The following is a 17,199-nucleotide window of genomic DNA, read 5'->3' as shown; positions in this document are numbered from 1 at the left end:
TTCTGTTACCCGTTGGATGTGGTCCCAATATGTAAGCTTAGTATCAAGCATTACACCAAGATATTTTGTGCTCCTAGTTGTTTATATGGCTATCTGCCCAATCTGCATCGGTACAACAGTATTAATCCTTTTCCTCATCAGGAGGACAATTTCTGTTTTCTGATCTGCGAGTTCTAACTTGTTATTTATCATCCATTCTTTAACACGTCGCATCACCTGATTCAGTTAAATTGAGCCAGCTCTAGGTTACAGGTTACTATCAGAGCAGCCACATCATCAGCATAACCCACAAGTTTACATCTTCTGGCATCTCCAGCCGTAACAAACCTTCATACATGATATTTGAAAGGTGTGATCCAAGAATTGAGCCTTGCGCTGCACCAGCTGTGAGCTGTTTTCTTCTCTGACCATCTTCCGTGTCGTATAACAATGTACGGTCTTTCAAATAGTCTTGCAGTATATACATGAGATATTCTGGTAGCTTGAAAGTTTCTTGTAGAGCTCCCAAAATATCACTCCATCTGCCGAGTTGAAAGCATTTTTAACATCTAGAGTCACAAGAAGCGTCAGCTTTCTAGAGTAATGATTACCCATTTGAGCTCGTTGTGCTGTCTTCACCACTTCCTTCACAGCATCTAGCATTGAGTGACCTCTGCAAAATCCATGTTGCTGGTCAGATAGGTCGCCAGCTAATCGGACTGCTGCTATTATTCTCGGCTGTATTAGCTTCTCTAAACCTTTCCCGGCAGTGTCCAGCATACATAGAGGTCTGTAACCTCCAGTTTTCCCTTTACTGATCAGAACCAATCTAGCTATCTTCCAAAGAAAACTAAATAATAATAATCAATCAATCAATCAATACCGATCTGCATTTAGGGCAGTCGCCCAGGTGGCAGATTCCCTATCTGTTGCTTTCCTAGCCTTTTCCTAAATGATTTCAAAGAAATTGGAAATTTATTGAACATCTCCCTTGGTAAGTTATTCCAATCCCTAACTCCCCTTCCTATAAATGAATATTTGCCCCAGTTTGTCCTCTTGAATTCCAACTTTATCTTCATATTGTGATCTTTCCTACTTTTATAAACGCCATTCAAACTTATTCGTCTACTAATGTCATTCCACGCCATCTCTCCGCTGACAGCTCGGAACATACCACTTAGTCGAGCAGCTCTTCTTCTTTCTTTCAATTCTTCCCAACCCAAACATTGCAACATTTTTGTAACGCTACTCTTTTGTCGGAAATCACCCAGAACAAATCGAGCTGCTTTTGGATTTTTTCCAGTTCTTGAATCAGGTAATCCTGGTGAGGGTCCCATACACTGGAACCATACTCTAGTTGGGGTCTTACCAGAGACTTATATGCCCTCTCCTTTACATCCTTACTACAACCCCTAAACACCTTCATAACCATGTGCAGAGATCTGTACCCTTTATTTACAATCCCATTTATGTGATTACCCCAATGAAGATCTTTCCTTATATTAACACCTAGATACTTACAATGATCCCCAAAAGGAACTTTCACCCCATCAACGCAGTAATTCAAACTGAGAGGACTTTTCCTATTTGTGAAACTCACAACCTGACTTTTAACCCCGTTTATCAACATACCATTGCCTGCTGTCCATCTCACAACATTTTCGAGGTCACGTTGCAGTTGCTCACAATCTTGTAACTTATTTATCACTCTATAGAGAATAACATCATCCGCAAAAAGCCTTACCTCCGATTCCACTCCTTTACTCATATCATTTATATATATAAGAAAACATAAAGGTCCGATAATACTGCCTTGAGGAATTCCCCTCTTAATTATTACAGGGTCAGATAAAGCTTCACCTACTCTAATTCTCTGAGATCTATTTTCTAGAAATATAGCAACCCATTCGGTCACTCTTTTGTCTAGTCCAATTGCACTCATTTTTGCCAGTAGTCTCCCATGATCCACCCTATCAAATGCTTTAGACAGGTCAATCGCGATACAGTCCATTTGACCTCCAGAATCCAAGACATCTGCTATATCTTGCTGGAATCCTACAAGTTGAGCTTCAGTGGAATAACCTTTTCTAAAACCGAATTGCCTTCTATCGAACCAGTTATTAATTTCACAAACATGTCTAATATAATCAGAAAGAATGCCTTCCCAAAGCTTACATACAATGCATGTCAAACTTACTGGCCTGTAATTTTCAGCTTTATGTCTATCACCCTTTCCTTTATACACAGGAGCTACTATAGCAACTCTCCATTCATCTGGTATAGCTCCTCCGACCAAACAATAATCAGATAAGTACTTCAGATATGGTACTATATCCCAACCCATTGTCTTTAGTATATCCCCAGAAATCTCATCAATTCCAGCCGCTTTTCTAGTTTTCAACTTTTGTATCTTATTGTAAATGTCATTGTTATCATATGTAAATTTTATTACTTCTTTGGCCTTAGTCTCCTCCTCTATCTTGACATTATCCTTGTAACCAACAATCTTTACATACTGCTGACTGAATACTTCTGCCTTTTGAAGATCCTCACATACACACTCCCCTTGTTCATTAATTATTCCTGGAATGTCCTTCTTGGAACCTGTTTCTGCCTTAAAATACCTATACATACCCTTCCATTTTTCACTAAAATTCGTATGACTGCCAATTATGCTTGCCATCATGTTATCCTTAGCTGCCTTCTTTGCTAGATTCAATTTTCTAGTAAGTTCCTTCAATTTCTCCTTACTTCCACAGCCATTTCTAACTCTATTTCTTTCCAGTCTGCACCTCCTTCTTAGTCTCTTTATTTCTCTATTATAATAAGGTGGGTCTTTACCATTCCTTACCACCCTTAAAGGTACAAACCTGTTTTCACATTCCTCAACAATTTCTTTAAACCCATCCCAGAGTCTGTTTACATTTTTATTTACCGTTTTTCATCGATCATAGTTACTTTTTAGAAACTGCCTCATGCCTGCTTTATCAGCCATATGGTACTGGCTAACAGTCCTACTTTTAAGACCTTCCTTTCTATCACATTTATTTTTAACTACCACAAAAACAGCTTCATGATCACTAATACCATCTATTACTTCAGTTTCCGTATAGAGCTCATCTGGTTTTATCAGCACGACATCCAGGATATTTTTCCCTCTGGTTGGTTCCATCACTTTCTGAATCAGCTGTCTTTCCCATATTAACTTATTTGCCATTTGTTGGTCATGCTTCTTGTCGTTCACATTTCCTTCCCAATTGACATCTGGCAAATTCATATCTCCCGCTACAATCACATTTCTTTCCATGTCGTTTCCCACATGGCTGACTATCCTATCAAATAATTCCGAATCCGCGTCAGTGCTACCCTTTCCCGATCTGTACACTCCAAATATATCAAGTTGCCTATTATCTTTAGAAATGAGCCTTACACCTAGAATGTCATGTGTCTCATCTTTAACTTTTTCGTAGCTTACAAATTCTTCTTTCACCAGAATGAACACTCCCCCTCCCACCCTTCCAATCCTATCTCTACGATACACACTCCAGTGCCGTGAGAAAATTTCTGCATCCATTATATCATTTCTTAGCCATGATTCAACTCCCATTACAATATCTGGTAAATATATATCTATTAAATTACTTAATTCTATTCCTTTCCTTACAATACTTCTACAGTTCAACACTAACAATTTTATGTCATCCCTACTTGATTTCCAGTTCCCTGTTCCCTTATCACCGCTCCCTAGGCCATCCCGTTTCCCTGAATGTACCTCCCTATTACCCTTCCAAACAAATTTCCTAACTTATACGTACCACTGCGGTTTAAATGAAGGCCATCTGAGCGCAGATCCCTATCTCCTACCCACCCATTAGGATCTAGAAATTTCACTCCCAGTTTCCCACATACCCACTCCATAGTCTCATTTAAATCCCCAATCACCCTCCAGTCAGTATCCCTTCTACACAGTATTCCACTAATAACAATCTCCGCTTTCTTAAACTTCACCCGTGCTGCATTTACCAGATCCCACACATCTCCAACTATGTTGGTACTTATATCAGCTTGCCTTACGTTGTTGGTACCAACGTGAAACACTACCACCTTCACCTTCCCCTCCTCCCTCTCTTCTACTTTCCTCAACATCTGCCTCAACCTAATTCCTGGATAACACTCTACCCTGGTACCCTTTCCTCCACACACTTTCCCCACGTGTCTAACGATGGAATCCCCCATGACCAGAGCGTCAACCCTACCCTCCTCATTTGACCCCCTCCCCTCCTGGTCAGCCCTATCTTTCCTGATAGCTGCAGAAGCTACTTCCTCCTCCCTTTTCTCCTTCCCATGACCCTGTTCCACCTGTCTTTTCCTATCCTCTAAACTACATTTTCCTTTCCTACCTTTTCCCTTCCTCCTACTTCCACACATCTCAGCAACAGTTCCCTGTCCCTCATCTTCCCTCTGTTGTTCTACCTGGGGTGACTCGTACCGATTTTGCACAGACACCTGTCCTGAATTCTGATCCTGAATAGAGCCCTTAGCCTGCAATCTCCTTCCCCTTAGAACATTAGACCACCTGTCTTCTACAACTCCTCCATTTCCTTCTCCTCCCTCTTGTACACCTACTGTAACCTGTACATTGTTTGAGGGAGTCCTATCTTCCTTCCTGTCTTCTGTGAGAATCCTAATTATCTCCCTCAAACTTTCCAACTCCTCCCTCATACCCCTCAATGCCTCGCCACACCGACAGTAAGTACACTCGCGCTCCTTAGCCATTCTTTACGGGGGGGGGGGGAAATTAAATTAAAAATAAAATAACTTATTTGCAAAAAGTAAATGAACGGAGGGATATATTGTCTGGGATAGTACACAACAATAAGGTAATTAATATACGACTACAGTACAATACTACTTTGTCGTGCTCTATTTTTTTTATATCCTACAACCCCTGACAGGATAAAAACTGCTGTTAATTACTGAATATCGAAAGTAATAGCCTACACAAGAGCTACACAGTTCCAAACTGCAATTAAGCCTATCCTAATTTCAACAATATTTTAGTAAGAGTTTCTATGGATACCTCTACTACACCAGTACTACACAAATATTTTACAATAATAAAATAATCACACTAAATTCTAATAGGATATTACTCGTATACTACTGTACAGTACACTACAGTAATTTTAAACTACTTTCAGACGTATCCTAATTACGATACCGGTACCGTACCGGTCACTAAACTAAGCACAACAGAAATGAAATTTGCAAGAACTACTGTACTCAAAGATTACCAACGAAGCTAAATGCTTAGACAAATTATTATTAGTATTACGGTCTAATAGATACACACTAAAAATAACACACGAATATAGTAGGCAAGATACGGCACTATCTAAATGTACTGTATCTATACTACAATGTATCTACACTACACTACACTACACTACACTGCGTTTGGTTAAATGCTTAAGTATCGAAAGGATTGCCGTACACGAAGAAAAACACGAATATAACTGGCAAGATACTATCTAATATATTATACCTTATCGTCACTACAATTCTACTGAAATGTGGTTATGTGATTTTTAGAGCTGGTGGATTACTATTATTTTCCCTACTCCATGGGACGGAGAATAAAAGTGTCCTTAATTAGGCCTACTGAACGAGGTTTTCTACAATAATTTCTCAAATATTTCTATTAAAACTACTACTACTACTACTCCAGGGACTTGAATTGCAATTACTGGGATATATGAACTTTATTATTATTAGCTAACCGCTCATAAATACTGAAAGATCGAGGGAGCGAAATATAAATTGCGGATGCTTTAACTACCTACTCAGAAGTACAAATGAATGGAATACAAGGTCAGCTGATTTTTATTTATATTTACTTGACTACACAACACCCTTTGTTCACGACTGTAGCCAACAATGCAATATTTGAATATGAGGAGCGACAATAATCAATAACAATACGACTGTTAACTATTACCGTGTAATCTCTTTCACTTCTTTTTAAACGGAAGTTTACAGGCGTATCGTGTTTTTTAATGTAGTAAATTATTACCTTCGCGATAGTTTGAACGGATATCTATACGAAATACCGGAGAAGTTGTGCAGAAGTTACGGTACTATTCCTTAGGATAATCTGCCTTTGTAAGTATAACCAACGAACCTACAGATATTTACAAATATTTTTAAAGTTAATATTATTACCTAAAGTATTTCCTAAACCTAAATTCGAAACAAGGTACACCTAGCTAGCGTACTTAACCTAGAAAACGTAATTTACTGAAGACCAACTGAATTACGTGTTACAAAATTTGAATAAATATCACTACTCCCAATGTCTACCAACAAGCAGTAAACACCACTATATAAACAGCACTAAATGAATCAGATATACACAAAATTTAGCTATTTCAATAGGTTTTCACTACTTAATCACTACAATAATGCAAGAGCTCTCTCAACAGTCAACCGTTCTCAAGCGCATCCAAAATAATAATAATAATAATAATAATAATAATAATAATAATAATAATAATAATAATAATAATAATAATAATAATAATAATAATTTGAATGATGTCCCCAAGAACAACAGCCCGTTAATTGAACAAGTCCCCAAGTTACTCACTACTTTTAATATAAATCATAACATTTTCACAAAAATCTTAAATTATAAACCTTTAAATATCCCTCCGGTCGTAATAACAGATTCCACCTTACCCCCTGCCCATAATATAACTCCACCGCCTACTTCGTACGCTCTCATTGTTGTGCCTACCCCTCCCCTCCCGACTTGCTCCCCACCCAAGCAAGCACACCGATACAACACACGAAGCAACGGGCAGACGTTTACCAGACCCCCTCGAGCGGCTAATGTGACCAGTCAACGTTCTTCCAACATAACAGGTAAGCGATCTTAGACTCTCATTTTGAACACCCTATTTTCAAGGCATTGAGTACATCTTTTTCCTTTTTCCATTTTTCAGACTTCAGTTTAATGCACATTGCATCTTATTTTCTACGTTTTTGATCTTGAACTCCCAGTAAAAGAGAAGACACCTGTTTTCGGCTTTAACCATTGTTTTAAAGGAACAGGATATTGGCCTCTACCTATAAGCAGCTTCAGGCATGATCAATCCTATTTGAAGTGTTACTACTCCATGTCAACTACAGTATGTGATTTCTCATACCCGACTCACGTGTCTATGCAAGAATGAGATTTAATTAGTTAACAATTCTAATTACCTTCTTCATTCAAAAGAATATAATAATCATTTTTTGTTATGTATGAAGATTCTTATTAACCGACTGGTAGCCATGATTTTAATCACTTCACTACCAGCTGTATGGTGTACCTTATGTTTTTAACCTCTGGCAACACGATTGCGTGTTTTTCTCTTAGTCATGATGAACATTCTTATATGTTTTCACAATAGTTTTAAGTATGAACATTCTGATTGACTGACTGGTAGCAATGATATCCTATATGATTTTAATTATTTCACTACCAGCTCTGTATTGTACTTTATGTTTTTAACCTCTATCAACACGATTGTGTGTTTTTTCCCTCTTAGCCATGATGAACATTCTATGTTTTTCACACGAGTTTTAAGCCTATTTGATTTTCTTTAATGTAAATGTTGAATCTTAGGGTACCATATATTTTAAGGACACTAGGTTTGGGGGCCTGACCTAACTTTAGGCTAAGATTTATTTCGGCTGATGATGCTTACGACAATTAAGCGAAACATGTCCCAACTTACAACACCTGTTGTAATGTTTATATCCTAAATATAAGGAAAGATAAGTATTGGAAAGGTGGTGTAAACTATTATTCTTATTTTAATGTTCATAATCTGATGTCCAATATGGTCTACAATGAGATTTATTACAGTACTTGTAAATAATACCATAGGTACACGATAGGTTTGTGATTAGTAGCAGCAGAGAGTGGCTTCACTGTGGGTTTACAGTACCTGTGATTAGTACCACTATATGAGCAAAACTGTGAGTCTGCATTGCCTGTGATTAGTACCCACTATGTGAGGAACACCGCGGGAATGCCGGCGCCTGTGATTAGTACACCTATGTGAGGAACGCCATGGGTTTGTGTTGCTTATGAGTGGCGCCATTATGTGAGGAACATCATAGGTCTGCATTATCTGTGCGACATACGATACTTGTGAGTAGTACCATAATGTGTGGAATACCGCAAGTCTACGCTACTTTGGATTAGTACTGCAATATGACAAATACTATGGTTCTACTTTACTAGCAATAAGTAGCATTATGAGGGGCCATTTACCTGAATTTTGGACCCCTTTAGACATCAAGCATCATCGTTTCAAGAATGTGCTTTAGAAGCAGTCTGTTGGTCAGTTTTCAGATAGTTTTTGAGAAGGTGGGGCATTGTGGGTTGTATCCACTCACAATCTCACAATCAGCCAGTTCTATTAATAATTGATGTGGCCTCTTGAAGTCTTTAGGAGTTTAGAAGTATTTAGGACTTGTTTCCACTTCCAGCGATCTTGAGCGATGTTTTGCCAATTAACTCTGGCATTGTCTTTGTCCCAGCAGTCCAGCGGCCTTCCTCGCTGTCTCAATTTATCTCTTGGGCTCCATTCGAGAACAACCTTGGTCCATCTGTCATCCCTTCTTCGGGCCACATGCCCTGCCCGTTGCCACTTCAAGGTTGAAATTCTCGTTATGATGTCAACAACATTTGTGACTGCTCTTATGTCATGGGGCTTCTTTCTATTTCTTCTGGTAAACCCAAGCATAGACCTCTCCATTCCTCTCTAGGCATTTCTTAGTTTCCGTTTAGTGAATTCATTCATTGTCTAGGTCTCACAGCCGTAGGTCATGACAGGGAGAATGCATTGGTCATGAACTTGCTTCTTTAGGTTTACTGACATGTTGGATTTGAAGACGGTTGAATATCATCCAAATGCCTGCCATCCTAATTTGATTCTTCAGAAAATTTCTTGATTGATATCCACTGATTGTCTTAAATTCATATTCATCCATGCATTCTTCATCATCACATTTTGAATTCTGGTCAGTGGATGATTTTGGACTTAAATTATCATTACATTGTGTCTTATTTCGTTCCGTTAGGGGGCCGATGACCTGGATGTTAGGTCCCTTTAAACAACAAGCATCATCATAGAAATGATATAGGCTTTTGGGCTTATGCCATGTCAAGAAAATAATGTGAAATTCTTTACGTTTCGCAGAGAACTTCGCTCTGCGCCATCAGAAGAAAATCTCGACTGACCACTATAAAGGCTTCTCAAACTCTGAGTTTGACCTTATTTTTCACCTTCCTTTCTTGACACGGCATAAGCCCAAAAACCTATATCATGTCTATAAGTATGGGCCATGAAAGCATCAATGGCAAGCATCATCAACATCATCATCATCAACAACATCATCATCATCATCATCATCATCATCATCATCATCATCATCATCACTAATAGAGCTGCAGAGATTCATGAGACGGAAAGGTGAACCAGAGAAGTACGTGAAAGTAGTGGTGAACATGTATGATGAAGCCAAATCATAAATAAGAACAAATGGTAGGACCCATAAGAAGCTTCCCTATGATGGTAGGCCTGCTCCAAGGTTCAGCCCTTAACGTATTCAACCTTGTAATAGATGTACTGACCGAAGATATAAGAGATTCAACACCTGGTCTGTGTTCTTTCCTGCTGATATTGTGCTGGTAGATAAGAACAAGAAGGAGAACGTAAGATTAGCAAAGTGAAGACTGAATGCATATGGTTTGGATGAAAAGATAGGGATGGAAATGTAAGAATACTAAGGGACAGGTTATCACTAACCAGATAGTTTAAGTAGCTTGGCTCGTACATCATGGACATGGAGAATGGGGGATTGTACATAGAAATCAGTCACAGGATTCAGGCTGGATGGAAAAATTGGAAGATGATGACAGACATGCTATGTGACTGGAGGATTGGGGAAAAGACGAAGGGAGTGAAACATAGCCAGTGAAGAAAGTCTGCCAGAAAAGGCTAAATGTGGCAAAATGAGGATGTTGAGGAGGGTGATGGGAAAAAATGTGCGTAGATAGGATATGGAATGAAAAGATACAGTAGATGGACCATGTGGAAGTATCACTGAAATGAGACATTCAACTGGCTACTGTACGTTTGAAGGAATTTTAGTAAAATATCCATTGTTAATTGTAGATGAATTAAGTGATCACGGCTAGGCTATGCTACTGACCCAAAACTAAGTAGGGAATGTACACTGCTTTTATTTACTCTGTTGTTATTGCAACTTAACCACTGAAAATGTAGGGTTCTTTTTGTATTTGAGATGCATGTAAGTATGGTGTTCAGTATTGCTGAATTCAAATTTGTGGTTAATTCAAATTCTTTTCCTCAACCCTTCAGGTTCTTATTAAAAAATTTACTGCATTTCACGGGAGAGTAACCTTTTACATGGTGGCTGAGTTACCTACTTTCTTACCAGTAGATGGTGGAAGTGACCCTTCAGAAACACAGAAATAACTTGAATACGTAATATATTTTAACCTGTCATTGCATACGAATTGAGGTTGCAACTCATGACAGTTGTACTCATAATAACCGAGCTTGATAGCTCCATTACAAGTGATAAGCTTTAACAGCTTCATTTCAAGTAATACTAATCCGTATTGACTATAATCAATCAATGAATATTCAAGATAAACTTAAATATTATAATTAAGCGGTCCGCCTATTCAATACAATATATAATTTATTATATCTAGTACATGTTTCGTCCCCTGAGGGACATCATCAGCTAATAATAAATTAACATTAATATATCAGAAATAAATATTAAAATTGGAAAGACACCTTAAAATTTTTGACATTTAAAATAAGATCTTGAATATTCATTGATTGATAGCTCCAGTCGCTTCAGTGCGGCCAGTATTTGGAGGCTAGTGGGTTCGAACCACACTGTCAGCAGCCCTAAAGGTGGTTTTCCATGGTTTCCAATTTTCACACCTGGCAAATGCTGGGGCTGTACCTTAATTAAGGCTACGGCCGCTTCCTTCTCACTCCTAGACCTTTCCTATTCCACCATCACCATAAGACCTTGCCTTGGAAGATGTATTCAAAACCCTTTATTGGGATAATAAAGGAATAAAAATTAACGGGTTGTATTTGAACCACCTGCATTTTGCCGATGACATTGTGCTCATAAGTTAAAATCTAGATGAGCTAGAAAGCATGATCCAAGAATTAAAAACTGCCTCTGCTAAGATTGGTTTGGAAATGAACATTAATAAAACAAAGATACTAAGCCCAGACAGCCAACCACTTAAAATGGGAAACCAATATATAGAAGCTATAGTTGAGTACATCTATCTTGGACACAAGATAAAACTTGGAAAAGACAACCAACGTGCAGAAATTCCTTGCAGAATATTCATGCATTGGATAGCATTCCGAAAACTAAGATTCATCCTGACCAACAAGGATGTTCCAGTTAATGTGAAGACCAAGTTTTATAATAAGTGCGTGGTACCAGTTACTACTGTACTTACGGTCTGGAAACTCTGACGAAGGAAAGTGCTCACAAGCTTCAGCGAACACAACGAGCCATGGAGCGACAGATGCTAGCGATCAGCCTTAGGGATAAGATCCGTTCAGAGGACATTAGGAGCAGAACAAATGTAACAGACATCCTAGAGAGAGTAGCAAGACTAAAATGGCAATGGGTAGGACACGTAGCTCGACAAGACTACAACAGGTGGATGTCTAGGATTGTTCACTGGAGACCATGGGAACACAAGAGAGGCATTGGCTCGATGGCTCAATGACATAAAGCTGTTTGCTGGAACACGCTGGTTCCAAGTGGCTCAAGACCGAAGACAATGGAAGCATATGGAAGAGGCTTATATCCAGCAGTGGATTGAAATAGGCTAGAAAAGAAGAAAGAAGAAGAAGTGTTGGTGTGGTGTAAAGCAACTTGCAAAAAAAAAAAAAAAAAAAAAAAAAAAAAAAAAGAGAGAGAGAGAGAATTACTCATAATTGTTGGGCAATGGGTTCAACTGCCTTTATATTCATCAATATAACTCTCTTATAAGTGCCAAGGATCATACAACCACAAGCACAAAAGGTGAGTTCCTAACCAATGAACTATGCAGTCATTGAGGAGAGGAACAACTTGCCAGTCTTAAGGTGTGTGAATGTTAGTACTTTTCCTCTCTGTAATGCTCTTGTTCATATGATCTTTGTAGAATGCCCGATGGGAGCCTGAAGGATCTACCCCAGTGCCATGTGGATACAGGAATGGGACTGGAGCGACTAGTTGCGGTGCTGCAGGGGAAGCAGTCTAATTATTCTACAGATCTCTTCCAGCCTCTGTTTTCTGCCATTCAGAAGGTCAGTATCTCATACTTCTGATGTTATACTTGTGAATATAGGGAGGTAGTTCATGCAGACATGGTTCTGGCTCTTTTTATAAATACTCCATCTGATTCCCAGACACCTCTTTCTTCAGAGACAACATTTGTCTCGAAATGCATGACCAAAAAAATAATCATGTCTTTCAATGAAAATTGATTGTTCTTATCAAGGTGTTTATTTCATAGCTGGCCCCGCTGTCTAGGGGTAGCATGCCTGCCTTTCACATGGAGGCCCCGGCTTCGATTCCCAGCCAGGTCAGAGATTCTTACCTGGACCTGAGGATTAGTTCGAGGTTAACATATTGGTGACTGGGTCTGAACGGAGGTTACTACCCCCCTGTTGACCGAATAGTTCAAGCCTGCAAGAACAAATTTACACTGCTGCACTCAAACTCATGTAACGCAAAAGCGATTCTAGATATCAACCTCAAACTTTTAAATTACGAACTGGATTATCTTTTGAGAAGCCGCTGACTGTATCTATACCTACTACAGTATATGCTACAAGTGCTATCTGTACTCGACTTGTGTGAATCTGAGTCACTGCTGTATTCCAACACACAAGATTCTTGTACACAATTTGACATACAAGTACCAAAATCACTGTCAGAAAAATTCACATACCGTAATTAGAAATATCTAATTCACCGTCTCTAGGTACATCTAATAACCGGTCTGCACATAATTCATCACAAATATCCAAATCTGTTAGCAACTGCATGCGCCACGCCATGTTGACAGCTAAACTGAAGCTCCAAGAAATAGCTCGACATTTCCGATATTATACTGTTATGAAGTGACATTTAAGGAAAAGAAGATGATGCAGTAATAGTTGCCTTATACTATTTATTCCATGACTACACTTTTAAAACTTATAATTTTGCCACCAGATTGTAGCAGCGATCAAGGAAACAGGAAGTCCATAAAAACTAGAATTCTCATAGTCCATCACGTACGGTCATCCGAGAAACTGTGAGAATTCTTGGGGCCTGTCACCTTTGTGTTGACTCAGCCTACGTGTTTACAGTTGAGGAGCTATCTGACAGTTAGATCTCAACCCCAGTCTAGAAAACCAAGAATATCGGCGGAGAGGATTCGTCGCACCGACCATGCTTTACCTCATAATCTGCAGGCCTTCTGGCTGAGGAGTGGTCGCTTGGTAGGCCAAGGCCTGTTACCATGGGGTTTGTTTTTGTTTGTTTGTTTGTTTATTTGTTTGTTTGTTTGTTTGTTTGTTTCATATTTATATTTTTTCTAATGTGCACAGGGTGTTCAGAAATTCCTGTTATGAACTCCTAGGGCATGTAGAAAGGACTGAGTTGATAAAGTTTAGGGTAGGAACTCATGTCTGGAAACGTACACATAAAGCACATTTAGAGTATAAAGTGAATAATTATTCTTGAGAATTAAGCTAATAGACCAGTATTTCTTTCAGGCAATTGCTGTTCTTCTCCTGATCTCTTGAGCCAGCCTACTACGGTAGAAAAGTCTACTGTTTGGACTAAAGTGTATTCTTCAATTTGTATTTATCCATCATCAAATAAGACAAACATACGAGATGAACAAATATTACCTACTATTAATACATTCCAACTGCTTTTGCCGCATGAAGTCTTGTCTGCAAGTGAAGTGACATTTGAAAAATGTGCTTTATGTGTACATTTCCAGACATGGATTCCTATCCTAAACTTACTCAATGGCAATCCAATCATGTTTAATGGGAATAACATCAGTTAGGTTATTTGTTTGAAGGCATGTCCTTACTCATGATGTAACACCCTTGCTATTTGGAGGCTAGCTATTATATTTGGACGCCTGATAAGTTTTAAATACTATTTTCAGAAATTCAGTGAACAGGGAAAGTCACCACATAAAACTACAACACTGTGTAAAATCTAGCAGAAAATGTATTCAGTTATGTAAATATATTATGTTTTGCTGAATGAATAACAAATTTTACTTATGGAAATACTGTCATTCCCATCCAAGGAATTGTAAATCATAGCTTGTACGCTTAACCTTGTATCTTTGTACATTGTAACATAAAAATGGTAGTGTGTCAGTTTTCTTTGAATGTATAAATATAAGAAAATGAAACTGACTGTTTATATTGGGCGCAGTATAAATCAGACTGAAATATGTTGAAAAGGTCAGTTTTCTTGCGATTATAGCGTCTTTAAAAAAAAAAAAAGGCTTTATCCAAATCAACATTTCTCCGAGTAATGGAGAAGACTTTCGTAGTCACAATCAAACGTCACTGCTTCACCGTGACGTATGCTTGCCCACATTTACGTCAGGCTAGCCTGGCCGTACTGGGCTAGCCTGAACGGGCGCCCAGCTGAGCACCTCTGGCTTAGAGGGAGCGATAGAAAGAGGAGACAAGGACAAATATGGGATCCTTTTGTCCTTCTGTTTTCATTCTGTCTTTTATCCCATATATTCATCATTGTATTTTTGTCTCTTCCCTCTTTACCCTACTTCTTATCCTACACTTCCCACATTAAGTCTGAAAATCAGCCAAGATGGCCCCTCAATGAATGTTAAAGTTCACTTGCTGATGAAGCTGGGAAGCAGAAACAAACTCGTCAAGGGGTGATAAATAAATGGATGTAGAAGGACTATGATTAGTGAGGAGCAGTAGTGGCAATTGGGGGGGGGGGGGGGGGAGCGAGAGGGTGGCAGTTGCCCCCCTAACCCCCCACCACTTTGTGGAGACAACATTACATTTTTACATGATTTCAGCTGGCTGAAACAAGGAATTATAAAAGCAAGGAATTTGTACAAGCCCTGTTGTCTTATCACCTAATTATTTCCTTTATTTTCTTTAATTATTAAAAAAATATTAGCGGAAATATGCAAAAAAAAATGTTGCTCGTCGCGACTAACCGATTTGTATGGAGCCACTGCAAGTAGTGGACACTTTGCATGTGCTGTGAGGAAGAGCAGCAGGGGTATATCTTTTGCCAAGGTCATGGACACTGAGGTATGATACACCGACTTGCCGTGCGCATTCGTCAGTCTGGCAGTCTCTTTAGGGTTTGTTAGTTTCTTATTGTGTAGTCAAATACTAAATTATTTTTATTTTGTATAACCACGCTGTATTTCTATTTAATTGTAATACATGTGTAATATTGTTCCTTGAAAGTTTTATTGTATAGTATTGAATCAAAATCTCAGAAAACTGTTATTACCGCAATTAAATTGGTAAAATGTCAATCTTTACCTCTCTGTCAAATTCATTCAGAGAGCATAAAAAAACTTACCATTCTGTAGCTCTTTTTCTTTTCAGTTTTGTTGTATACCCCTCCTTCCCCCTCACTGCTATATCCCACAAAGCTGGGTACATTCTGTTGTCTGTATATTTTTTTGCCCCTTCCCCCCTCCCCCTCTGCTTCCGATTCCCAGTCATCACTACTGGAGTAGAGAGCCCATCTATTTGAAGACAGCAGTGTATGAAGATGTGGAGATTGTCCTCGTCCTTTTATATTTTCATGTTTGTACTTACCTCTTCTTCCTGTTGTTCCTTCTTTTAGCACTGATCTGTCATTGAAGTTATTCTATTCTATATTCCTTTTCAAGTTAAATCTTTCTGTATATGACTCTTTAATGTCAAGCGATTGTACCAAGATTTAACCATTAATTCTTGAACAGCTAAAACAAGCAACCTTGTAGGTTACTGCTCATGTATTATGTTTCTGTCAGTTTGGTATTCTATTGAGAGATTCTAGAATTGTAAGTAACATACTCTGTTAATATTTCCTATTATGATAGATTGCAAAATCATCTCCATATCGTGGTACGTTTGGTAGTGATGACTGTGGAGGTCTCGACACAGCATACAGAACACTGGCAGATCATGCCCGCATGGTTACTGTGGCCATCTCGGATGGCATGTTTCCAGATCAAAAGTGAGTAAGTAAAAACCATTCCCCTTTCTGGTGTAAGGATATCTGTGGGTAAGGTTCCTGTATATCTTAACTTCTGAAGATGAGAATGAATGCAGCTCAATTACCACCATGTTGTCTCTTTTTTTTTTAAACATAGAATAGGCTACATCTTTCATCCCAGTCATGTACTGTGTTTACCCCACATATGAGGCATCATGCATATAGCAAGTTCAGTTTTATAACTTTGCAAATGAAAATAATATCTAAATGATTAAAAAGGTGAAGAATGAAAATATTATTTGAAATTTTCAATAATCATTGATGCTATGGCAAGTGGTGGGGAGTCCAACACTTAATGTTGAAATGGAAATCAACATAATGCAGTAAAACTAGTATAACTCATAACTCATTATTCTGTGGTGCTAGTGTTGCTAGTGGTATTATTACACTTGTCTCAACCAAGCAAGTGGCTGCACAGTTTGGGTCACGTTGCTAACAGTTTGCATTCAGGAGATAGTGGTTACGAACCCCACTGTTAGCAGCCCTGAAGATGGTTTTTCATAGTTTCCCGTTTTCACACTAGGCAACTGCTGGGTTTTTACCTTAATTAAGGCCACGGTCACTTCCTTCCCACTCCTATCCCATCATCGTCTTAAGGCCCATGTGTGTTGGTACAATGTAAAGTAGAACTTTACCATTGGTCACCATAACTTCTTTAGCAGATCACTTGAAAAATCGAAAATTGTGATATACAGTAAAATCTGTCTTCAGCAGAATCGAACGTAACCTTTTCCTGTTAAAGATGGGTTTCCGGTTAACAGAGGTAGGCCTTTGCTAAAATAATTAAATCATGAAAATATGTATAATAGACATACTGAGAACAAAAAT

General features: G+C 38.6%; 1 protein-coding gene across 6 annotated transcripts in view; it reads left to right on the top strand.

Moving 5' to 3' along the window:
* AlaRS-m (alanine--tRNA ligase, mitochondrial) overlaps window positions 1-17,199 on the top strand; it is a 202,115-nt gene that overhangs the window by 71,775 nt on the left and 113,141 nt on the right. For all 6 annotated transcript variants that reach the window (XR_011018257.1, XM_067147031.2, XM_067147030.2 and 3 more), the window contains 2 exons: window positions 12,257-12,401; window positions 16,196-16,332. Coding sequence is in view for 5 of the 6 variants with exons in the window: in XM_067147031.2 (XP_067003132.2) it covers window positions 12,257-12,401; window positions 16,196-16,332 (282 nt within the window). In the remaining variant the exon portion in view is untranslated. The remainder of the gene's footprint in view (window positions 1-12,256; window positions 12,402-16,195; window positions 16,333-17,199) is intronic.

This window comes from Anabrus simplex, chromosome 5 (assembly GCF_040414725.1).
Source record: "Anabrus simplex isolate iqAnaSimp1 chromosome 5, ASM4041472v1, whole genome shotgun sequence".
In the NCBI taxonomy this organism is placed as follows: Eukaryota; Metazoa; Arthropoda; class Insecta; order Orthoptera; family Tettigoniidae; genus Anabrus; species Anabrus simplex.
Note: the sequence above shows the minus strand (reverse complement) of the source record. Positions and strands in the feature narration are given on the sequence as shown.